Below are 26,784 nucleotides of genomic sequence, written 5' to 3' on the forward strand. Positions count from 1 at the left end.
TATCGTCCAATCTTCATGAAATTTGGTCAGAAGATTGGTCTCAATGATATCTTGAATGAGTTCGAAAATGGTTACGTTTGCTTGAAAAACATGGCTGCCAAGGGGTGGGGCATTTTTCCTTATATGGCTATATATGGCTATAGTAAAATCTTGTTAACACTCTAGAGGCCAAATTTATTGTCCGATCTTCATGAAACTTGGTCAGAAGATTCACCCTAATAATATCTTGGACGAGTTCAAAAATGATGCTGGTTGGTTGAAAAACATGGCTGCCAGGGGGCGGGGCATTTTTCCTTATATGGCTATAGTAAAACCTTGTTAACACTCTAGAGGCCACATTTATTTTCCGATCTTCATGAAACTTGGTCAGAAGATTTTTCCTAATGATATCTTGAATGAGTTCGAAAATGGTTTTGGTTGCTTAAAAAACATGGCCACCAGGTGGCGGGGCATTTTTCCTAATATGGCTATATATCATGCTTTAGTAAAACCTTGTTAACACTCTAGAGGCCACATTTATTGTCTGATCATCATGAAACTTGGTCAGATGAATTGTCCCAATGATATCTTGGATGAGTTCGAAAATGGTTCCGGTTGGTGGAAAAACAAGGCCGCCAAGGGGGCTTGGTATTTTTCCTTATATAGCTATAGTTAAACCTTGTTAACACTCTAGAAGCCATATTTATTGTACGATCATTATGAAACTTTGTCTGAAGATTTGTCTCAATGATATTTTGGACAAGCTCGAAAGTGGTTCTAGTTGCTTGAAAAACATGGCCACCAGTGGGCTGGGCATTTTTCCTTATATGGACTTATGAATCTTCATGAAACTTTGTCAGTATATTTGTTTAAATGATATTTTGGATGTGTATGAAAATGGTTCTGGTCTGTTAAAAAATGTGGCTGCCAGGGTACCCTGTTCACTAGTCATGAAAGTTGGTAAGAACATAGTGTTCTAATGACATCTTGGGCTGCACAGAACAGGTCAGTTCCTTTGAATCTCAGGTGAGCGACTTTGGGCCTTTCAGGCCCTCTTGTTTTTATGTTGTTGTTTTTTAATTAATGTTGGTAAGAACATAGTGTTCTAATGACATCTTGGGCTGCACAGAACAGGTCAGTTCCTTTGAATCTCAGGTGAGCGACTTTGGGCCTTTCAGGCTGTCTTTTTATTTTTGTTCTGCAATCACTGGTATTTCTATTAGGAAGAAATTAGAAACAACATTGGTTATTGATACATTTTTATGTACTGCCTGTGTTGTTAAAATAGAGGATTTTTTAAGCAGACTATATACCCGGGGAGGTAACTTCCTATATACGGGTATATATGGGTGTGCTGATTTTATGGGGTGTGTTTTTCGACTAAAATTATAGATATGGGTATGGTTTTGAGCATCTAAGTATAGATATGGGTATTGAAATCAGAAATTTGCTTGTATATAAATGCATATAGATTTGAAAGTATCAGTATCAAAATGGGTATGATAAATGTCATTCTTGTATATAAATGGGTATCAAAAAGTAAATATCAGTAGCGGGAAAGATATAATAGCAAATTCAATAAGTATCCTATATTGATATGAAAGAGACTAAAGTTCTAGTATGAAATGTGTCCACTTTATCAAATTCTTGTATTTAAATGGGTCCAGTTTATCAAACTTCTTGTATTGAAATGGGTCCACTTTCTCAATGGTATCGTATACAAATGGGTATTCTTTTTCAAAAATCTTGTATCAAAATGGGTCTTCTTTATCAGAGTTCCCGTATAAAAATGGGTCACATTTCGGAAGTCTCAGCGGGACACCCCTACCCTTAAATTTGGGAAGTTAACATATATTACATGGTCAACTGTGAACATGAAGCACACAGTTCTTTACCCTAGACTTTGCATATTTAAAGATGTAGCCTTTCAGAAGTCATTTTAAGATGGTGTTTTAAATTTAAAAATTGGAATCATTGATGTCTAGGCGTCATAAAATATAATTATAAACACCATTTTATACATGAACATCAATGCAATAACCTACACTTTGTTAAAAACCATAATACAATTTGTATATTTCAGCTTATACACCTAGAAATCAAGCCAGCAATTAGGAATCAAATCATTCGAGAATTGAAAGTGTTACATGAATGCAACTCCCCCTACATTGTGGGATTTTATGGTGCATTTTACAGCGATGGGGAGATCAGCATATGTATGGAGTATATGGTAAGAAGTAGTGGAATAGGCAAAGATAATGATAAAAATGAGACACGCTCTGGAACACGGAGCTTTACTTTATACAAGTGTTCAAAGTTACTCCCAGATTGGCCTGTGAAGGGATGACACTGCCTTAAGGGAATTTTTGTTTTTTTTGGACTTCCTTTTAACAAAAAAACTAAATCAATAAAAAAAAGTCCCAGTCCAGTGATTTTTTTTTGCCATAAATGACAGCCTCTTACAAGCTGTTTCCCAATTGCAACAATTAAAGGCCCTATAAAGGTGATAAATCCAATTATTATGCATATAAACTGGTCTAATATTTACCGGATTTCAGTTATTCTTGCATAAAAAATGCTAATAACACAGCTTAGGTGCAACGTTATCAAGAATTATCGAAGATATATCCGTTTCATAATTGGAAGAAATGTTTACAATTTTGCAACTAACCTGATGTGTAACCTCAAAGCGGTGACGTATGCTAAAAATAGCCGAAAGAAAATTCAATTTAAATTCTATTTTAAACAACTTTTTACCAGCAGAAAGTAACTTATTAGATCACTACAAACGTTTTAACCATTTAGAAAAGACCTACTTTGTGAGTGATACCGGAAAACGTTGAAAATCAAGGCTATATTTTTGGTGACCTGAGTCACTTTCACTTTCCCGAGTAAACAGCGATGTAAATAAACTGATTGTTTGTAAACACAATTGACTTGGAGGACACTGTATTTTGAGCTCAAAACAAGTTGTATTGCTCATTTTTTATGGAATGTCCAATATCATATATATATATTGTTTTTTGATAACCTTTATAAATAAAAATTGAAAAAATTATTTAAAAATCGGTAAATAATTACGGATCGTCACCTTTATAGGGCCTTTAAAATAAAAACCTGTTTTTCAATAGCAACAAGTAACATTTGTTTACAAAAATCTTCCCAAAATTTCCCCAAAAATATGCATAACTTTTCCAATAAACTTTGTTGTTTTTTTAGTTCATTATAAAGCAATTTAATTCCCTAGCACTTTATAATATAAATTTTAGAAAGCAGTTAAACATGAACTTATAAATAATTGATAAACTGTTATTTATAATCACATTAATAATGTTGAATTTTCCCCATGTTCATGGTTTTAACCGGCTTTTTCCCAATCAAAAAGGCACAGGCTTTAAAATATAAAGCAAAAAAAATCACTGCAGTCTATGGATATTAAGGTACGTTCTTTTAACAGTAATTTACCATGATTCACACATCGAAATTGGAATAAAATAAGGAAGATTATTTTTTTGTCCCCCACCACTATAGTGGGGGACTTACTGTTTATGCCCTGTCTGTTGGTTTGTTTGTGTGTTTGTTTGTTTGTGTGTTTGCATCAAACTTTAACATTTGCCATAACTTTTGAAATATCGAAGATAGCAACTTCATATTTGACATGCATGTGTATTTCATGAAGCTGCGCATTTTGAGTGGTGAAAAGTCAAGGTCAATGTCATCCTTCAAGGTCAAAGGTCAAATATATGGGTCAAAATTGCTTATTTAATGTACACTTTTGCAACATTGAAGATAGCAACTTGATATTTGGCATGCATGTGTATCTCATGGAGCTGCACATTTTGAGTGGTGAAAGGTCAAGGTCATCCTTCAAGGTCAAAGGTCAAATATATGGGTCAAAATCGCTTACCGGTATTTAATGTACACTTTTGCAACATTGAAGATAGCAACTTGATATTTGGCATGCATGTGTATCTCATGGAGCTGCACATTTTTGTGATGAAAGGTGAAGGTCAAGGTCATCCTTCAAGGTCAAATATATGGGGACATAGTGTTTCACAAACACATTGCTTGTTTTTATTTATGTAAATAATAATTAATGAAAACTTTTATATTATTATACATTTATATTTTTAAATAATTGTCAGTAGGAATATAGAATATGTTGTTTTATTCAGTGTTATATCAGTAAGGTGACTCTCATATTAATATGCTATTTTGTAAATTTGTAAATCAACTTTCTCATGAGCATGTGTTTATTTAGGATGGAGGCTCCTTAGACTTAATTTTGAAGAAAGCTGGAAGAATACCAGAGCCAATCTTGGGCAAAATCACATTTTCAGTAAGTTGAATAAGTAATATGTCAGTAAGTTGAACAAGTAATATGTCAGTAAGTGGAACAAGTAATATGTCAGTAAGGGGAACAAGTAATATGCAGTTGAAGTTCAACATTTTCAGTAAGTGGAACAAGTAATATGCAGTTGAAGTTCAACATTTTCAGTAAGTGGAACAAGTAATATGCAGTTGAAGTTCAACATTGTCAGTAAGTGGAACAAGTAATATGCAGTTGAAGTTCAACATTTTCAGTAAGTGGAACAAGTAATATGCAGTTGAAGTTCAACATTTTCAGTAAGTGGAACAAGTAATATGCAGTTGAAGTTCAAACATCAGACTTTAGATCATTATTAAGATTTATTGTAGAAGCCCCTTAAAATGCTGGTTTTAAAAGGTAACGATCATTGTTTTTTATGTCCCCCACCACTATTGTGGGGGACATATTGTTTTTGACCTGTCTGTTGGTTTGTTTGTGTGTTTGTTTGCGCCAACTTTAACATTTGCAATAACTTTTGCAATATTGAAGATAGCAACTTGATATTTGGCATGCATGTGTATCTCATGGAGCTGCACATTTTGAGTGGTGAAAGGTCAAGGTCATCCTTCAAGGTCAAAATATAGCTTCAAAGCGGCGCAAAAGGGGACATAGTGTTTCTGACAAACACATATCTTGTTTTATTAATTCATCTCCAGCTTTGTAATTTTTGTCAAGGTTGTTTGCCAAAATCTCAATAAAGCTTCCATGGTGGTCTTGTGTGTGTGTGTGTGTTAGTACTTGTGTCACTCAGTGCATTCCTGTGTTTAAGATTGTCTGGACAGTAACTTAATCATTTCTCATACAAAACTTATATAGCTTACCACACATGTTAACCATGTGTAGAAAGGTTTTGGCCTGTATGACCCTATATAAAAAGCTAAGGTCACGTTTAGATGTTAAATTTTGGGCATAATACAGCCATTTCCAGACTGAAGCAGTTTCATGTAGAGATGACAAGACCCATATCCATGGCTCTAAAGATCCCATGTAGAGGTCAATTCTGAAATTTGGGCATATTCTAGCAGATTTTGACAGTTGCTTATTAATTTGTGAATTAAAAAAACAGATATATAGAGAATGTGGAGGTAGCATGTAAAGTTGAAGTCTTTTGTCCTTAGCTCAAAAGTTATGGTCTTAGTTTGAGGTCAACACTCTTGTATATGCATTAAACAACATGTGCAAACTGTGGATATTTATTTATTGAACAATTTTAAAAGTACATGTCACACGTTTTCACCACTTGGTAATAACATGGTAGTTGGGACGCCTGTGTCACTTGTTCAAAGGTCATAAAGGTCAATGCTTAAAATTTGACATCAATTTTAAGATATTGTGCCTCAACATTTTTAGAGTGCATGTTGCTCGTTATGTCAAAAGTTCAAAGGTCGTCACGGTCACACTCGTCATGAAATCATTTGACAATCAATAGCTTTCATGACAAACAGCTTTACATTTTGCTGAACTGCATCCAGTATTTTTTAGAACTAGAAAGTTAGCACAAAGAAACCCACTGGATTTGATAGTTTAACAAATTATTTGTGTACATGTATAATTGTTAATTGTTAAAAATTAAAGCGTTTCAACAAAATCTACATTTGTATTTATTTATTCACAGGTGCTTAAAGGTTTGATATACCTGCGAGAAAAGCACTCAATTATGCATAGAGGTAAATCCTTTACTGTTACTTTTGATTAATTTATAATTTACATTTGTATCTTTTTTGTTGGTTAATAAGTCCTTTTTCCATTCAGCTATCATTGACATTCTTGAAGATGAGAGTTACATATTTAAATGTACATGGGGGGGTGAATATTGGAGCCGTCTTCTGGAAAAACTGGAATTAATAATACATGTGTGTTAAGTGTCATGCCAGATAAGCCTATGCAGTTGGCACAGACTTATCAGGGACAACACTTTCAACATAAAATGGTGTTTTTATGTCCCCCACCACTATAGTGGGGGACATATTGTTTTTGCTCGGTCTGTTGGTTTGTTTGTTTGGTCAAACTTTAACATTTGCCATAACTTTTGCAATATTGAAGATAGCAACTTGATATTTGGCAGGCATGTGTATCTTATGAAGCTGCACATTTTGAGTGGTGAAAGGTCAAGGTCATCCTTCAAGGTCAAAGGTCAAATATATAGCTTCAAAGCGGCGCAAAAGGGGACATAGTGTTTCTGACACACAAATATCTTGTTTATTTTTATTATGATCTTTTTTTATATTAAGAGAAAGTTTCTTCATAGTGAAAATCCAATTAAGGCAGAAAGTGTTGTCCTAGATTGGCCTGTTTGGACTGTAGAATCTCTTACGACACTACACATTAAGCAGAGTGCTGCTAGGTGCTCAATTCACATGGGTTTGAATATACTATTGTTGTAGACCTGATGCAGCCTCTGCTATTGAGATGCCTTGTCATTTCAGATGTGAAGCCCTCCAATATTCTGGTGAATTCACGGGGCGAGATCAAGATCTGTGACTTTGGAGTCAGTGGCCAGTTGATTGATTCATTAGCAAACTCCTTTGTGGGTACCAGGTCGTACATGTCTGTAAGTATTTATAACTACAGGTGCATTTCACGAACGCTGTATACAACTCTAATAGATTATTAACAGTCATGTGTTCAATCAGGAAACACATTTTAAGTTAGTTAATGATGGAGCGCATTAATGCTCTTTCAATTAAGCAATTTATTACTTCAGTTTATTCTGTTTATCTGTTCCAAACCTGATTCTTAGTTATGAAACTTCAGATCAGGGATAGATTCTAATTGTTAATGGTATATTGCCCAGACGAGCAACTATCTCTAGAACTTCAGTAGCCTGGCCAAAGAGTAAGAAGCCCAGACAAAATAAAAGTTAAAATGATCTAATAATTATATTTTACTAAGAAATACAGATGTTTATGGAATATTTCTTACCGGGGAAGTGTGGAAATAAGTAAGTTGCATGACCAACATCATTTCCCACAACATAACTCAACATAACAGATTCACTGTATGGTCTACCTATTCAAACTGTTGAAAACCTCAATAAACCAACCGTCCTATTCAATACTGTTGAAAATCTCTATAAACCAACCTTCTTATTCAATACTGTTGAAAACCTATATAAACCAACCTTCTTATTCAATACTATTGAAAACCTAAATAAACCAACCTTCCTGTAAAATACTGTCGAAAATCTCAATAAACCAGCCTTCCTGTACAATACTGCTGAAAACCTAAATAAACCAACCTTCCTGTACAATACTGTTGAAAACCTCAACAAACCAGCCTTCCTATTCAATACTGTTGAAAACCTCAATAAACCAACCTTCCTGTACAATACTGTTGAAAACCTCAACAACCAACCTTCCTATTCAATACTGGTGAAAACCTCAATAAACCAACCTTCCTATTCAATACTGTTGAAAACCTCAATAAACCAATCGTCCTATTGAATACTGTTGAAAACCTCAATAAACCAACCTTCCTATTCAATACTGTTGAAAACGTTAATAAACCAACCTTCCTATTCAATACTGTTGAAAACTTTAATAAACCAACTGTCCTATTCAATACTGTTGAAAACCTCAATAAACTAACCGTCCAATTCAATACTGTTGAAAACATCAATAAACCAACCTTCCTATTCAATAATGTTGAAAACCTCAATAAACCAACCTTCCTATTCAATACTGTTGAAAACCTCAATAAACCAACCTTCCTATAAAATACTGTTGAAAACGTCAATAAACCAACCTTCCTATAAAATACTGTTGATAATCTCAATAAACTGACCTTCCTATTCAATACTGTTGAAAACCTCAACAAACCCAAGCTATGCTATTTCAGCCTGAGAGACTGCAGGGAACCAACTACTCTGTTCAGTCTGACATCTGGAGCGTGGGTCTGTCCCTTGTGGAGATGGCTATAGGCCGGTACCCGATCCCTCCCCCTGACCCAAAGGATCTGGAGGAGATGTTTGCCGAGGATGTGATGGAAGAGCATCGTGAGGCAGCACGCACTGGCAAACCACTCAGAGGTCACACTGGCTTTGTCATTATGTAGTTGATATTTTGGATGTATTTGTTGATTGGTTCACAGCATTGAAAGATTTACTCAAGTTTATATATATATATATATATATATATATATATGAACTGCAGGGACGGGTGTATTGGAGTCACTGTGTAGGTTGGTCTGCCTGTTATCAAGTAAACTTTTTGTCTGGGAAAAAAGGTTAATTGCTGTCTTTGGATAGGTCTTAAGTATGGTACCTCAGTCATGTTTTAATCTGGGAACTCCTAGGTAAACAGGCAACTATCCATGATTTAGTGTACACCATTTAGGCATTGTTGGTGTCCATTGACTGTTTTGTAAGAAGATTTCCAGTGTTATACTTAACAACTTCTTGAGCTTTTGTAGTAAAACAAAAGCCTAAAGCTTATATAAAAATTGTATGCCCCCGGATCAAAAGATCTGGGGTATATTGTTTTTGGCCTGTCTGTCTGTCTGTCATTGTGTCGGTCAGTCATTGTATGTGTGTGTCACAAAACTTTAACCTTGGTTAAACTTTTATAACTTTTGCAATATTGAAGATAGCAACTTCATATTTGGCATGCATGTGTATCTCATGGAGCTGCACATTTTGAGTGGTGAAAAATAAAGGTCAAGGTCAAAGGTCAAATATCATTGTTTTTTTCGTTCCTAAAACTTTAACCTTTGTTAAAGTTTGGTCATAACTTTGTGAATATTGAAGATAGCAACTTGATATTTGGCATGCATGTGTATCTCATGGAGCTGCACATTTTGAGTGGCTAAAGGTCAAGGTCATCGTTCAAGGTCAAAGGTCAAATTTATGGCTTCAAAGCGGTGCAATAGGGGGCATTGTGTTTCTGACATACACATCTCTTGTTAAAAATATCTTACCTGGGTATAACCACTTCATATGGCCTTAGATTGAGATTCTTTGAATTTTTAATTAGATTGGAATGGCCTACTAGCCCTCATTATTCGGAAATGTGAACCACCATACAACTATCAAATAGTGAATTATTTTTCAATAGCAAAGGAAGTTTGACAGAGGGTATATTGCAATCACTCTGTAGGTTGGTCAGTTTTGTGAATCAAACTACTTCTACATTTCTCAAGTGATCGTATCCAAACAAGAAATATGTTAACACCATAAAGCATATATTTGAAAGACACTTTTCAAGCAAAGTTTTCTGCATATTTCTGATTTAAATGCCATTTAATTTTCATTTGTTCATGTCAGAAGCATAAAATGTTACTAGTTTGTGATGCAAATTACTAAAATGTTTCTGTAGTTAATAAATTGAAACTTGAAATATGTCATCACCATGCAGTTCACATGCAGTAGACACAGTTCACATGCAGTGATCCATGTACTTTAAGGTTTGTGCCCCATATCACAGCCAGGGACATGGCTGCTATGCCTTTAACATGGTGTTTAGGGGGGTATTTAAAGTCACGTTTGTTACAAACCTCTAGATTAACTGTTGTTTAAACCTACCTACATGTTATTGTAATTATAAACAGGAATTTTTAAAACTGATTCTTTTTATGAATGAAAATGTAATTAAATCTGTTTGATGTTATGAAATATACATTTTAGAAATAAAAAAGAAAATGAACTGTTACTTACAGCATAATGAGATGAATAACTTAATGAGATTAAAATGTTAGATATAAAGTACTTTATATATTCCTCTTTATAAAGCAAATATTATTCAGAGAATTTTATAATATAGCAATTTTGTTTTTGGAAAAAATGCTGATTGTTGCATATAATATTATTGTAATAATTAATTAATTATATAATAATCACTTAAAACCTTGAGGCTTTTTGCAGGTTGTTTAGGTGAATTTCAGGAGATATTTGGAGACGGGCCACTTCCAATGGCCATTTTTGAGCTTTTAGAATATATTGTACATGAGGTAAAGTCCCCTCATGCTTATGGTTGTGTCACTCCTTGGTACACAACTCTGTAGGTGTTGTCTCCCTTTGATTGATTGGAGTAATGTTACAACTAAAATATTTATATGATTGTTGAAAATTTTTACTGGAAAGTTAATTTGGATTTCTTATATATTCAGATATATCCAGATATTGTCTGCATTTTGTGCATAGTGACACACTTACAAATTTGCATCTTGTGTAAACATTTGTTAAAACTCTGCATGCGATGTCATGTTTCATGGAACTTACTTGCCATCTGAAGGTTGACTGAGCCACCTAGCCTGTGAATTTTTGGATTTGAAAAATGTATTGATATTAGAAAATGCACTGTAAAAGGACACGTAAACAATTCAAATGTGGAATTACATAGCCTGATGGGAAAAACGTATTTTAAAGTTGTATTGTAACAATAGTTAAACAGGCCTGTAATCTATACCATGGGATAATTTAAGTAATTTTTGTTAATTATTATGTTTTGCACATAACCTTTACTCTTTTTCAATGACAAAGTTCTAATAGTAATCAGAGACCACAAATAGGTACCATAGTTTGTTGTACTGTTACTTACCAATATCGATTGTGCGTTTCATTTACTGTATTATTTAACATACTTCTTCTAGTTCCATGAAATGATGATGTGTGTGCATCTAACAACGAACAATATTTGAGTTGCCATGGAATGCCCAAAGGTGTTTTGTACATAATACCACAGTAAAAACAGCATCTCTGTGAAATTCATTTACGTGTACTTCAAATGTATGCTTGTTCAACTAAAACAGTTGGTATAAAAAGGGAGACAACACAGACAATTTTCACATTTTTAACATCCATATATATATTATTTTACCATTATGCCGATGGGTATAATTAAAGGGCTGTGCATGGGATTTGTATTATTTGTGTGTGTCTGTGTATTTACTGGCTATTGTTTTTGTTCCTTTTCACATATTTATACTTAACATTTGTACTTGTGACACGACAGAATCTTCCTCATGCCTTCCGTAAATGTCTGCCTGTCTGTTACAGTGACCTCTAGGCTCCTTTTGAGCATATGTCTGCCTCACGGGCCAGGCTAGTCGGGAAAGATCAAGAAGGGATTATACAAAGGATATGTTAATTGATATAAAAAATAATTTGCAAGACTTAAATGTTCATAGAACGTTTCCACAAGACGATATTCTATGCCTTTTTTACAGTTTTTAAGAATGCGGCATGGAGTAGTTGCTCTGTCTGTACAAGTGTGCTCCCAAAAATTCTTATCTCTGCCACATCTTGCCATGTATTGATTGATTTTCCCCTGCCATAGGCGGAGGGATATTGTTTTGGCATTGTCTGTCCGTTCGTCCCAAGCCATATCTTGGAAGTGCTTTGGCGGATTCATTGAAACTTGGTATGAGTATGTATATGGATAAGAGGATGATGCACGCCAAATGGAATTGTACACCATCTGTTAATAACAGAGTTATGGCCCTTTGTATCTTGTAAAAATGCTTTTTTGAGTGTCAAATATAATACATTTGTGTCCAGAAGCATATTGGCGGGGGATATCAATTCAACAAATTTGCTTGTTTTAAATTAATATTGCGCAATTTTAATGATCACTAGTCCTAGTGTCCCATGAAAGACGGGTCTCCTTAATTTCAATACATGTATCAGTCACAATTGAGGTCGCAGGTCAAATTTGGTCATAAAGAAGCTTGAAAATTCTTTTCTCAGATATTTTGTTGGATTTCAAAATAATGGCACAAATTTAAACAATAATAAGACCATGTGGCTCATGTAATTTTGGTCTCCTTACCTAAAGGTCATACTCAGGGTTCAAAGGTCAAATTTTGCAAGAAAAACACTGTCCTGACTGTTACTTTTTCATTCATCATGCAATTTAAAAAACTTTCCATTTATGACTTTTTTTTAGTCTAAGTTTTTATATGTTTTAAGTTTTGCTCCACTGCATCCCTTCTTTATCTCTCTCCAACACATGACAGCTCTGTGATATGGGGCGCTGCGCCAACTGCCATGTACATCTCCTTTTGCTACAATATAGTTGTTGTGGTCTGTATTGACAATATTTTGGTTGCAACACTTTGTTTTGCTTCATTTTAGGATCAACAAGGGTTGTAAACCTCCCCAATCTGCATGGCTCTGACGGCCCTAGGCCCATGGCCATTTTTGAGCTTTTAGATTTCATTGTTAACGAGGTATGTTATATGGAGAAGAACGCTGCTGAAATCAAGTAAAATTGTTTTATTCTGTTACCATGTACTGCTGCTGTTTGGACTGCTTAGTTTGATAGCGCTGTTCAGAATGTTAACATTGTAACTCTGTGCAAATAGGGCTAATCTATAAGAAAATTGGGGTTGTAGCTGAAGCATTACCCTGCACTAAATATGGAAAGTGGATCATTCAGTAAATAAGAATCTCAGACCTGAATGTTAAGGTATTAAGTTTTGGAAAGTTGTATAACTTATTTTAAAATAAGCAGCTCCTTTTCTTCTCATAATAAATGAGGCAAGCTTTTGGAAAACAGGGCTTAATGCATGTTTGTAAAGTGCTGTCCCAAATTAGCACAGACTAATCAGGTACAACACTTTTCCCCTAGACTTAATATTTATTTATAAAGCAAGTCTGTTAGGACTGCACAGACTAAAAGCGAACAGCCCTTTACTCACATGCATTAAGCCCCATTTTCTTATAGTGAGGCCTAAATATATTTAATATACTGACAATTTGTAGGAATACCGAATGGCAATTCTGTTAAACATCAATAACTTGCGTCGTTTAATTTTGTTCAGCTGAACCCGCATGGGAGCTTTTGTGAAAGTATATGTTGGTTGATATGTTGATTTTTCAACTTCAACAACCAAAACTGCTCCTTTTAAGAAAGGTTTGTGTCTACTTTAAGTGCATATGACTTATATCCCCTATATTATGTGTTAACATAACCATTACTAACACAAATTGGTTATTTATTTAACACCTGTAATTTTCTCAGTTAAAATTGCATGGGAATTGTTTTTAGGTAATTGGATGGATTCAATCAATTGTTGCTGTGTTTGACAGTGTAAAATGAAAGCAAGTTTGTATAAAGCATCAATGTGTTTTGACTTAGTGGTAGTGAAGGAATTTCATTTAACTTATACAATACAAACTCTATTTTAGTGACGCAGTTTATTGTCAATCTTGTTATTTATTGAAGAACTTCATGTTTTTTCTCAGTTTTCATTTAAATTGTTCTAAATAAACAACTTAAGTGTAAGTCCGTTATCCAAGTAAATGTAAAGAAAAAATCTTGCAATTTTAAGCCCCTTGTAAACTTGTTGTGATGATACTGAAGAATTTAATTTTGGCTGCCTGTTAAGGAAGGCCGATTGTACATCTGTTGTTATAATACCTCAGACTTGAGGTGATGCTTTCAGTATTGTCCTAGGTACAGTGTATCCACTTACTCTGCATTCACTATATTGCCCAGCTTGGAACACTTAAACCTACCAATATGTGGTGGTCCTTACATCTAAATGAGACTAGTTCTAGGAAAACAGGGCTTAATTAAGTGAGGAAAGTGTTGTCCCATAATGAAGTCTGCTCAGGTCAATCAGGGATAACACTTCCCACCTGATCAGAGTTTTTGCAAAAGAAAAGGACAATAAATGTGAAAGTGTCGTCCCTGATTTGCCTGTGCAATCTTCTTTTTCAGAACTAAGCTCAAATATTCATTTCAAGTCTGACTACCCATTCAATGATATCTGTAGTGTTGTTTATACTTTTCAATTTAAGTTTGATTATCTGATTATGTTTTGCATTGAACTTTACCGAGATGGGTTTGAGTTCCATTTAGTAGAAAGTAGAAGTGTGTTTATTCATGCACGCAAAATCAAATTTGGTTGTTATAAGCACCACTGTAGTTAACTCTTTCAGTGCAGGAACCGAATTTTGAAGGCCTTTGCAAACAGTTTGGATCCAGATGAGACGCCACAAAACGTGGCATCTCATCTGGATCCAAACTGTTTGCTATTCTTATAGTATTTTTTGAAAAAAAAATCGAAGAAATGTTAATTTTAGAAATTCAGCAGACAACATTTTAGCAGACAATAAATTTCCCAGCATGCAAATTTATTTCATGGGTCTCAGTGGTTCTCATCTCTAGACAGCATTGCATTGAAATCATTCCAGGTCTGATGTTTATGGTTGGTGCTACGACAGATTTTCATTATGAACAAAAGAAACGTTCTAAACATTTTTAAGATACAGAAAGACAAATTTCACGAAAGTTTGTGAGAAACTTTCATGAGTGGATTGATAGGAAAATGATAACTTTTAATCATGTTTCTCTGATAATTTCTACTGTCGGAACATAGGATAACCTTGTTTCGCAAGGCTTTCATTACTTTCATGATTTCAACCCGTTATCTTTATGCTTGCAGTATTTAGTATAGTACATGGAAATTCATTTAGATGCTAGTAATTGACTTAAATAGCGACAAGCATTCTGAGTAGTTGTACCATCCTGTAACATACCTCATAATTGTGCATTTTGACGCTTGCTAAATATTTTTTAGGGGGCATTCTATAGTCGCTGCTTTTGTCATCTGTCTGTTTGTCCTTTCTTTACGTAGTATTTGAGCAGCATAATACCAAAATAAGTATTAAGGCATATGCGGCCAGAGAAGTTCCAGACCAGTTTGCGCAATCACATAGTCTTGTCAATAGCTACCCTGTCAGCTTACGAGACTGTGTATTGGACAGGGTAGTTTCAGACCAGACTGCATGATTGTGCAGGCTGATCTGAGGCTATGATAGCAATATATGCATAAGACCCATTTTCGCATGCTGTTGCTGATTTTTCAATTACTACTGCTCACATTGAAATTAAACATTATAGGAAGCTTCATTTCCAAAAAGATGTAGTCACTGTGTAGCTGGAGGGGTTTGCAATAGTATTATCTGTCATTGTTGCTGTTTTCTGTAATTTTACAGTTTGAAATTATCGTAATTGGAACTAGTTTGTATTTGTGTCATGTTTCAAAACATTTTACAAAAATGTATTGTACTCTTTTGTGGTTTCTAGTGATTTTATAGCAAAGAATGTTATCCCATTACTTGGCAAATTGCATTGGGGAAGCATCCATCAGTTCACTCATGTCTTTTATGTTTCTGTTGCTGCTATTGTTTTGAAAATTGTGACATTTAGTGCCTCATTTTTAAAAATGCTTTTGTCAATCCCATTTTGACAGCTTGTATGGTGAACCTTGAAGACTGCAGTCCTTTTTTTGGTCATTTTGAGAAAAATGCAATTTCTCATGATTTCTTAGGCAAAGGAATTTTTTCAGGTATCAAGTCCACTGATATGGTACAAACAAATTCAATATAACTCTTTACAATAATTAACATTATAAGAACAAAATCATATTAACTGTAGTTATATAATTTGTTACATGTAATAAAATTAAAATTGAGATATAATAATCAGTCACTACTTTTTCTCATTATTTTTTTGCCCCTGGTAGGGTGGCATATAGCAGTTGAACTGTCTGTCAGTCAGTCCGTCCCTCCATCCGTCCGAAAACTTTAACATTGGCCATTAACTTTTGCAATATTGAAGATAGCAACTTGATATTTGGCAAGCATGTGTATCTCATGAAGCTGCACATTTTGAGTGGTGAAAGGTCAAGGTCATCCTTCAAGGTCAAAAGTAAAAAAATCAATCCAAGGGAAGTAATAAGCTTTAAAAGGGAGATAATTTCTAAACCTGCCAAATGATATATTGAAATGTTATTTCAAAGCGGCGCAAAAGGGGGCATTGTGTTTCTGACGAACACATCTCTGGTTTAGAATATTGTTTACAGAAATTATAGGGGGAAAAAATCAAATTGGGATTTTTTTTACAATTTCACTTTGAGAATGTGTCTGTTTTACAGACCAGTAGATACACCAGGAAAAAGCCTGCTGTGTAAATCTTCTTTTCAATTAGAAGTTATATACCTCAAAAACAAAGTGTATATACACTGCAAACAAAGCTTAACTGGGCTATATTGTAGCCAAGTTGGTTTATTGTTTGTTCTGTTTGCTTATTATGTTAAAAGTTTGTGGAATGAACTAGATCTACTTCTTCATTTCTTTAACTACATGTATTGAATAAACACTTGAAATATGTAATTACCATAAAGTGTAGATGTGCAAGTCACAATTCCACATGCAGTGATGTACACATTTTTGAATTTTGTGCAGTTGACTTTGGCCATGTTTACTTTTACAAGGTATTGAATTAAAACTTAAAATTTATAATCACAATGAAGTGTATATGTCGAAGACCTGTGTTTAGCCGAATGTCCCCCCCTCTAATTCAAGTAGGGAAGTGCCAAGTACTGACATAAGTATGTGCACTATTAAGTGGTAAACCAGCTATCCCCAGAAAAATGTGTACCACAACAATACGTTTGAAAACTGTGAAAATGCAATTTAACAAAGAAACAAGCAAACACTTTCAGATTGACTTTAAATCAAGGTTAACCCTTTCCCCATCAGAAGCAAAGTAAAAATGTCTTTTGCAACCAGCATAAAACCAGAGCAGTCTACGAGTAACTTGTAGTCTGTTCAGGTTTTATGCTGTTTGCTGCTCATCAGTATGTAAGGGTTGGAAATAAAGTCTTTGAAACTTGAATATAGTAAGAAAAGTCTTTCATTAAATTTAACTTTAAATATGTATCTAATGGGTAAAGGGTTAAGATAAATCATGGATAATGAAAGTCAGCTTTAGTTCATCTACAAAACTTACTCTTAACTAAAAAGTGTTGTGGTTTTACTCAAGATTAGATCTTACTTGTTTTGTGATGAACAAATTGTATCTCATGTTCAATACAATAAAGAGGAGAAACATGGAGAAGTCACATGTTAGATCACAGGGGATAACTGTGTGATGAGTGTTGTATTAATTATATATAGCAGTGTTATCCAGCTGAATGTGGCTTTTGTTTTACACTGGTCACTGTCGCTTAATTAAATGTGTTTTGCTTGCTTATTTTTATTTGTTTATTTGAAATAAAAATATTTTGAAGTACTATGAAGTACTTCCTAAATGCATCTCCTAAGTTCTGTATGTATTATCCTTATTTGTTTAATCCTAAAACGGAAAATAAGGACTAAACCAGGATATTGGTCAGACATTGTTGCTTTTGCAGAACTAGACTTGCTTTCGTTTTACATGGCAGTAAATATATTTATAATATTTATATTCATAAAATAATATTAAATAATAGTTGTAACTGTTATAACTTCATGCTTGTGCAACAGTTTGTTCATATTTCACCTGACTAGTGATCTAACATGTAGAAAGTATAAAAGTTAAAATAATATTTTGACTTGAATATGTAATCATATGAACGAAAATGCTTACCTAGTCTTAATTCGTTGTTTATTTGTTAACTATGCCCTTGTCCAATACTTTTCAGCCTCCCCCATCACTTCCAAAAGGAAAATTCTCAGACGAATTTGTTGATTTTGTCGACCGATGGTATGTTTGTTTTTTATTCCCCCAAACATACCAATAATTAGTATTGAAGGAATTCAAATGAAATTCATACGATGATAAAGGGCATTGTGGGGCAGTGCAAAATACAACAAGAGCTGTCTCCATAGGATGACATATGCCCCCGAAAAACGCTTTGATAAAAGTTATGAGCATTTTTATGCCCCCCTTCAAAGAAGAGGGGGTATATTGCTTTGCTCATGTCGGTCTGTCTGTCGGTCCGTCCACCAGGTGGTTGTCAGACAATAACTCAAGAACGCTTGGGCCTAAGATCATGAAACAGATGATGACAGATCGCAGATGACCCCTATTGATTTTGAGGTCACTAGGTCAAAGGTCAAGGTCACGGTGACCTGAAATAGTAAAATGGTTTTTGAATGATTACTCAAGAACGCATACACCTAGGATCATGAAACTTCATGGCTAGATTGATCATGACTTGCAGATGACCCCTATTGATTTTCAGGTCACTAGGTCAAAGGTCAAGGTCACAGTGACAAAAATAGTATTCACACAATGGCTGCCACTACAACGGACAGCCCATATGTGGGGCATGCATGTTTTACAAACAGCCCTTGTTCTAGAATGTTTTTCGAGTTATTTCCCTTTGCTTTTATATTTTGTTCAGTACATAATTTTACACTGCAATTTTGATGTGCAAAGCATCTTAGGACAGTATTGAATTGATTCAGGTGTAAATTCATACATAGATAAAGGTCTTTAAGGGGAAGTGCATAGTGAAAGTATTATAAATCTTTCCTCACAATTTACAGAGTTATTTACCTTTGTTTTCTTCAACTTGTAATTTAATAAAAAAATTTAAGATATGAAGATAAAACATAGATGTTTAGAGATTATTGTTATGTCCTGATAAGTCCAGAATGCAAGATCTATAACTTTCCTTAGTGATTTTGGATAGTGTGCAATTGTTATATCTCCTTTTGCATAGCCCACTACATAGTATAATTTGATGTTGAAGATCATATCTCAAAAAGCATAAAATAGATTTTGATTGAAAGGAGTAATACACTGGTCTGATCATTAAAATATACTTGTGTTTTTTTTCAGCTTAAAGAAGAATTCTTGTGAGAGAGCAGATCTGCACTCTTTAGCTGTAAGTACATGAATATTTCAATAAATGTTTAAGTTTTAATAAGTACCAAAATTATTTGAATTAGATTGCTTGATATATAGTTTTCACGTTTGAATTTGCTATTTGTGTTATATACAAAATTGAAGCTTTTCCAAGTACAGCCCTGATTACAACTTGCATATGTATGATGGATAATGCTTGATTGTATCATGTTGGCTTGCAGAATATAAATTTTAAATACATAAGATCGTTTGACACACTTGTATGAAAAAATGCCCATCATTTGTTAACTCTTTCAGTGCTGAAACCGAATTTTGAAGGCCTTTGCAAACAGTTTGGATCCAGATGAGACGCAACAGAACGTGGCATCTCATCAGGATCCAAACTGTTTGCTATTCTAATAGTATTCTTTGAAAAAAAATCGAAGAAAATGTTATTTTTAGAAATTCAGCAGATGACATTTTAGCAGACGACAAATTTCCCAGCATGCAAAGGGTTAATGTTATCTTGGACAGATATGTTGACACATCTTAGGCAGATATTTTGACAGTAATGAGTGAAACTAATATGTGATGCTTGCTCATCATTCCTTGATTGTCTTTCCTTGAAAATCCTCAGTATCTGTCTTTTTTAAATGTGGATTTCCTTGAGACTTACTGTTCTGAATGCAAATATGAAAGAAAATACTGCAAGTGAATTTCCACGTAGAAGCTAGTTTGCAGTGTAAACTAAGTGCACTTTTAAAATTGATTTAATAAAAAGTACTTAAAAGATTTAAGTTCATCTCTTACAAATACGGATGTGTATAAAAATGTTACATTTGATTTGACTCAGAGATGATGTAATTCAGGATAGCTGTACAAGTGACCAGTAAATTTTAATAACTGATTGTAACCTACTTACTGTTGAACATTTAAACTTTTACATCATTTTCACAACCAGATATTGTACTTGTCCATGGTTTAGTAGAATGGAAACATGATCTTGCTGTTAGTAATGTAAACTTCATCAGACAAGTCTTGCATAGGACTTCCATGGTTGTGATTTATTGCTCAAGCAAACACCATAATACGGACACTAAGCTATTGGTTGGTAGGAAACTATTACACCATTTTGGATGATATGAGTCTTGTTCTGAGAAAACTGGGCTTAATGCATGTGCGTAAAGTGTCATCCCAGATTAGCCTCTGCAGTCCCCACAGGCTAATCAGGGACGACACTTTCCGCTTTTCTTAGCAAAAATCCTATTAAGGCGGAAAGTGTCCACCCTGATTAGCCTTTACTGACTGAACAGGCTAATCTGGGATGACAATTTACGCACATGCATTATGCCCAGTTTTCTCAGAACGCAACTCAAATAATTATTTGTTTTCTCATAAATTTAACAACTTGTTACATATGTAAATGTGAAAACGTTACTTACATAATTAAGATACTTGTTGAATATTCATTATGGGAATCTGTATCGAAGCCTTTTTTGGACACGGCAATGCCTTAGATTAGCTTTCATAACCATTCTAAGCTGAATGTAATATTTTTATTTTAAACATGAACTGGGCACGTTTTTGTTTTCTTCACAGAACAAAAATGTTCTGGGAAAAACTTTCTTTTATAAGGGAAGTAGTAAGATGTCAAACACATTTGCTAAAAATATTGGTATCACAGGCAATTTCAACTCTTAAAGATATTATTAAAATGCCTTTGTGTTTCTGTGGTTTCAATTAAGTCTGATTTGTGTACAAGAATCACACTGTTGTTAATAAATTGACAATTAATTGACAAGAATATTTTTGGCAAGTAATGAGTTTGAGATTTGTTTTTTAAATGGAAATGGTACCAACTATTTCGGATTACAAATTGTCATTATTGCATTGAAAAATATTATTTTATGCTGAACAATATATACATGTATATCCACAATATTATATACACATTACATTGTAAAGTACTTGTACAGAAGAATGTTTTGTTTCTGACTTTATGGTCTGCTGCTTTGGTTACAAAAAGAAATGTGTGCATATGTATTATGACTTTTATGTTTTTACAATATTATTACTAAGGTCTGTTGACCATGATTTTTTGTCTAGACAAAATATATTTTTGTCTAAACAAAATATAAAAATTAGTATAAACAGTATGTGTTGATAAATTTAAATATACTTTTCAAACATTGGAATATCAGCGCTTTGTTAAGAGACAGTGCTGAACATTTAATTTGTAGAAAATATTTTTTTCAAAGCAAGCGTTACTGCTGTTTTTACAGAGTCACCCGTTTGTGAAAAGGGCAGAAGCTGAAGACATCGATATTGGGAACTGGGTGTGTCACGTGATGGACATTAAACCCGATAACAAGGGCTGAGGGGTCAAGCATTCCAGGGGTCATGCAATAGGCAGCTCCACCAGGCCGGAGTGGGCTTCAGAAGGGAACTTAGGGAGCTAATCAGTGTACAACCTAGTCCAGAGTTACCTGCAATGAGAACTAGTTACTTTTCTGGAGCCCCCCAAAAAACAAATGTTTATTAATTACATTTATCTCTATATTTCATCTAATCTCTTTCATTGAAAGTTACTTATCATTTGTAACAAAAGATTTTACATTTATTATAAGTATCTGTGAATGTGTTAGAGTGTAGTAGATGTATTATTGAATCTTCAGCTTTATTTGTTATTGTCGTTTGGACAACATTGTAACTTATATAAATCTAATATCAGATTTTGGCTCTTTGATCAACTCTGGAATGTAAAAGATTATCATACAAATAACTACTTGAACAGGAATTCTTCAGACCACAATGTGTATGTACAAATATATATATAGGAAATATACTTGTTTCCAGAAATATAGGAAAAATAAACCTCCGAAAATATATTAAGGAGAGAAATTATTGTACCCATTTGCTTAGGCAAATTACCAATAACCAATACAATTGTTAACAGGACAATACATACAAAATAACATTCAAGATAAAACATGCCTTGGATTGAAGTTCATTGTAGACCAATTTTTATTATGCCCCCCTTCGAAGAAGAGGGGGTATATTGCTTTGCTCATGTCGGTCGGTCGGTAGGTCGGTCGGTCCGTCCACCAGGTGGTTGTCGTATGATAACTCAAGAACGCATACGCCTAGGATCATGAAACTTCATAGGTAGATGGATCATGACTCGCAGATGACCCCTATTGATTTTGAGGTCACTATGTCAAAGGTCAAGGTCACGGTGACCCGAAATAGTAAAATGGTTTTCGGATGATAACTCAAGAACGCATACGCTTAGGATCATGAAACTTCAAGGGTAGATTGATCATGACTCGCAGATGACCCCTATTGATTTTGAGGTCACTAGGTCAAAGGTCAAGGTCACGGTGACCCGAAATAGTAAAATGGTTTTCGGATGATAACTCAAGAACGCATACGCCTAGGATCATGAAACTTCATTGGTAGATTGATCATGACTCGCAGATGACCCCTATCAATTTTGAGGTCACTAGGTCAAAGGTCAAGGTCACGGTGACCCGAAATAGTAAAATGGTTTCCGGATCATAACTCAAGAACGCATACGCCTAGGATCATGAAACTTCATGGGTAGATTGATCATGACTAGCAGATGACCCCTATCAATTTTGAGGTCACTAGGTCAAAGGTCAAGGTCACAGTGACCCGAAATAGTAAAATGGTTTCCGGATAACTCAAGAACGCATACGCCTAGGATCATGAAACTTCATAGGTAGATTGATCATGACTTGCAGATGACCCCTATTGTTTTTGAGGTCACTAGGTCAAAGGTCAAGGTCACGGTGACCTGAAATAGTAAAATGGTTTTCGGATGCTAACTCAAGAACGCTTTTGCCTAGGATCATGAAACTTCATAGGTAGATTGATCATGACTCGCAGATGACCCCTATTGATTTTAAGGTCACAAGGTCAAAGGTCAAGGTCACGGTGACCCGAAATAGTAAACTGATTTTCGGATGATAACTCAAGAACGCTTTTGCCTAGGATCATGACACTTCATAGGTACATTGATCGTGACTCGCAGATGACCCCTATTGATTTTCAGGTCACTAGGTCAAAGGTCAAGGTCACAGTGACAAAAATCGTGCTCACACAATGGCTGCCACTACAATGGACAGCCCATATGGGGGGCATGCATGTTTTACAAACAGCCCTTGTTGTAGTTTATTCAGATTAAACATGAAAGATTCAAATAATGGTGACATATCAAAATCATGTTTTTCATAAAACTTGTATAGACAAATAAATGGTGTTTTTTGTTTTAAGTCAAACTTTGAAGTTCAAGGTCAATACCTTGTAGTAAAATATAGGATACTTCAAAATCTACTGTTTAGTAACAGTAATTAAAAAAACTCCCATCCATTGGGAAAAAATATGTTTGAAGTGCTACATGTACTTTAGTTTTGTAGTTATCTAGATTGAGCCTTGTAGATCAGGAATATGCCTGCCTGTGTATAATGTGAGGTTGTCCACACTGTCTGACTTACTTATGGAAAGATCTTAAGTGAAAAAGCTGAGTGCTGCACCCGTCTCCTTTTGTGCCCCCCCCCCCCCACCGGCAATTTTAAAGTGAAAATCTAATGATTTTTTTTTACATATGATTAAAATTGCAAATATTTAGGGAAAAATAGAGATTGTTCTGGAACTTATTTCAAGTGTCACACAAAATCTAATGTCTACATTTAATAAATAATTAGATAATGTGACCGGTACTTTTCAATTTTCAAAGCTTCCCTTTTAAGCGGCACCCTGTACTTTTTGTGATATATCTCTTAGGGTTTTTTTGTGTTTTTTTTTCAGCAATATTATTGATCACAGAACAAAAGCTGTTAATCTCAAATGTATCATTGTTCATAATTGAACGGGAAATAATTTGTATAGAAGACTTTAACATGGATGAAATTATAAAAACATTTGTAATACTTACATAATCTTGCCACAGAAAATGTCACAGATACAAGTCATGTATGATAACTCAACAAATTAATTGGTACTTGCAAATCTCTCATGCATAAAATTGATGTAAATGTGCTTATTTAGTGCTACCTTTAAAAGCAACAAAATTTTATTAACAAGAATAAACTCTTGAAGAAATAAATTAAGTTTACTGGATTTTAAATTGATGCTTGCTTTTCAGGTATTATTTGATAATAAATTGATTTAAGATTACCGGTTGTGCAAAATCAATTTCTCTCACTCTTGCAACAAAGCAATGTTATTTAAGTTTTAGCAAAATTATTGTCCTCAGCTGACCCATTTTTACCACTTTTTTGTTTAAATCAACTATTTACTCATGAAAACATGACGATGTTACTTGTAAATTAAATGCAATTATAGTTTGAAAACTATACTATATTGTAATGATGTCATAATGCCCGCATGAATCATATTTGACCTTATGCATTAGGACACCGTTAAAAAGAGAGTTCAGTGCTTGTTCTTCTTCATTAAGTCAACCAAATAATGTGTTGCAATAAAAAATGTTTCAATGTTTTTTTTCATAACTGGTTAATGGATAATATGTATTTTTGGCTGTTTTTTGTATAACATATATGCTTTCAATCACTGCAGGATGTTTTAAACAGGAACATTATTTTGCGTATTTAAAAACATGATTATTGTTCCATTTAGGGAACAAATAATGTACTTAATTTGTATGTCATTTTGCATTCATTTTTATTGTACATGTACTGGTAATAGAATTTCTGATAAGTCTGTATACACTTTGTTACACAATAAAAATATCTTACAATTAATATAGAATTCTTTTACATTTCTTTCTTTGTAATAGCCTTATTGCATACAATCATTAAAGGCTTCCATGTTGCAGTAGACAGTCGTCAGTTACTGGCACAATAGTAGTGCATTTAGTGCAAATGAACCATTGCAGCAATGTTTGCCTTTAAAAAGTAAGGGTATAGTAAATCGTATACAGTTAATTTACTCTAAAAAACTGTGACAAGCCCAAGCTAAGCAAACCCAATTATTTTAGAGGATCCCTCGCCTCCCCGCACTCTTGGATGAGATTGCCATTAACAAGTTTGTCACACCACAATTATTAATTGTCTTACATTGGTTGGATGGTTTACCATTTCAAAATTTTGATGTTGAATTATAGTTAATTGGGCTTCACCAACCCATGTGCACCAGACAAGTGAGAGTACTTTCAGTATTTGTAATGGAGAAGCATGGCTTCTTAAGGACCCTGTACAGATTGATACAGGGTTAAACAAAGCGTAGAATTCACTTCTCTGAATCACATCACAGCACCAAAGACTCGAAGTAATAATGTGATTTTGATTGTCATTGGACTTGTGTAATGCAAACGTTTGACCATATATACGTATAAGGTACCCCCAATGGGATGCAAAGGGTTGATAATTTGCACAATCTTGGTAGAGGTCCTTTACACAATGTTTAATGCTATGCTTTAATCCTACTAGTTTCAGAGGCAAAGATTGTTGCTGGAATTTTTCACACAAAGTCACGGCTATACTACTTGCCAAAATGTAAGCTTTGGCATCTGCCTCATGCTGTAAGGAAAACAAACGTAGTCAATTGAAACTTCAGATGTGTTTGGGGTCCTTGTGTGAGGTCACTGACCAAGTTAAACAACTGTGACAAGCAATTTAGCATAATTATGCCCCTTTTTCCAAGGCCCATAGCTCTGACCTGCAATGAAGCAGAAAAATACCCCTGATTGTAATTTTAGTACTTAAGACTTCTTTTTATGCTCCCCCAAAAAAATTTGGGCGGGGGAGCATATAGTCGCCGCTTCATCTGTCTGTCCGTGCACAATTTTTGTCCGGGCTATTTCTCAGCAATTAATGACCGGAGTTCAATGAAACTCTATGGGAAGCTTCACTACCAAGAGGATATGTGCATATTATCAGCCGGTTTTGGTCGGATGATTTTTCACAGAGTTATGGCTCTTTGAAATTTTCCATTAACTGTACATATAGTGCAATTCTTGTCAAGGCTATTTCTCGGCAACTAATGACCGGAATTCAAGGAAACTTTATGGGAAGCTTCACTACCAAGAGGAGATGTGCATATTATCAGCGGGTTCTGGTCCGATGATTTTTCACAGCGTTATGGCCCTTTGAAATTTTCTATCAAACAACTTTGTCCCCCCAACTACTGTGCCCTCAAGATGTTTCCTTTTATCTGAACATATAGTGCAATATTGTGACAAAAAAAAACTTTAGGGAGCATCACCCGTCTCCGACGGTTTCTTGTTTAGTAGTATTTTTGGGTGCAAAAACTTCTATTTATAGCTGACTTCATGACCAAGCATGGGGTTGCAACGGGGGCCAGTTGAGTGGTTACTGTTACTATAAATAAATAATAAGATTGTGCTCAATAACTTAAGCTATGATGGCAATATTTTGCTATAATTTGTATGCATGTGAGCTTACAGGTCTATATAGTGAGTGACAGCATTATGGCCAGTAAAGTCAAGGTAACTGCTACTAAAAATAAAAAAGTTTCCTCTCATAGCTGTAATTAGAATGAATGGAATGTGATGCCATTTTGTATGTAGGTAGCTAACATGCAGACCTAGAGTGGGATTGTATTTGGGACCAGATGGTGAAAGGTCATAGTTAATAAAAATCTTTAAAAAAATATCCTTCCAATAACTTAAATTAAGATGAAGGTATTGTGCTGAAATTTTGTGTATACGTTTTAAATGCACACCTTGCTTGCAAACAATTTAAAACCAACTAAATTAATTGGTAATAAGTTGAAAGTCTAGTTTTTTACCTGGTTACATTTCTTATAAATTTTCATAGATTACATAGCTACTACAGATAATCAACTTCAAATATGTCTTCGTGGTCTTTA

The 26,784-nt window shown here is 34.4% G+C and overlaps 2 protein-coding genes across 11 annotated transcripts in view; both read left to right on the plus strand.

The window, feature by feature from the left end:
* LOC127876885 (tumor necrosis factor alpha-induced protein 8-like) overlaps positions 1-24,695 on the plus strand; it is a 174,236-nt gene extending 149,541 nt beyond the window's left edge. For all 3 annotated transcript variants that reach the window (XM_052422391.1, XM_052422392.1, XM_052422393.1), the window contains one exon: positions 22,797-24,695. The gene's annotated coding sequence lies outside the window, so the exon portion shown is untranslated. The remainder of the gene's footprint in view (positions 1-22,796) is intronic.
* The window catches only part of LOC127876878 (dual specificity mitogen-activated protein kinase kinase 1-like), a 37,025-nt gene extending 12,330 nt beyond the window's left edge, over positions 1-24,695 (plus strand). The window contains exons 3-12 of one of the 8 annotated variants that reach the window (XR_008048124.1): positions 2,063-2,209; positions 4,241-4,318; positions 5,964-6,015; positions 6,775-6,899; positions 8,186-8,375; positions 12,417-12,511; positions 17,759-17,820; positions 18,904-18,949; positions 21,192-22,407; positions 22,553-24,695. Coding sequence is in view for 2 of the 8 variants with exons in the window: in XM_052422379.1 (XP_052278339.1) it covers positions 2,063-2,209; positions 4,241-4,318; positions 5,964-6,015; positions 6,775-6,899; positions 8,186-8,375; positions 12,417-12,511; positions 17,759-17,820; positions 18,904-18,949; positions 21,192-21,287 (891 nt within the window). In the remaining 6 variants the exon portion in view is untranslated. Of the gene's footprint in view, positions 1-2,062; positions 2,210-4,240; positions 4,319-5,963; positions 6,016-6,774; positions 6,900-8,185; positions 8,376-10,205; positions 10,292-12,416; positions 12,512-17,758; positions 17,821-18,903; positions 18,950-21,191 lie in introns of all 8 variants that reach the window. The other 7 variants (XR_008048125.1, XR_008048127.1, XR_008048123.1 and 4 more) reach the window with 7 other exon arrangements.
* Positions 24,696-26,784: the final 2,089 nt, after the last annotated feature.

The sequence above is a fragment of the Dreissena polymorpha genome, chromosome 4, assembly GCF_020536995.1.
Source record: "Dreissena polymorpha isolate Duluth1 chromosome 4, UMN_Dpol_1.0, whole genome shotgun sequence".
NCBI classification, from domain to species: Eukaryota; Metazoa; Mollusca; class Bivalvia; order Myida; family Dreissenidae; genus Dreissena; species Dreissena polymorpha.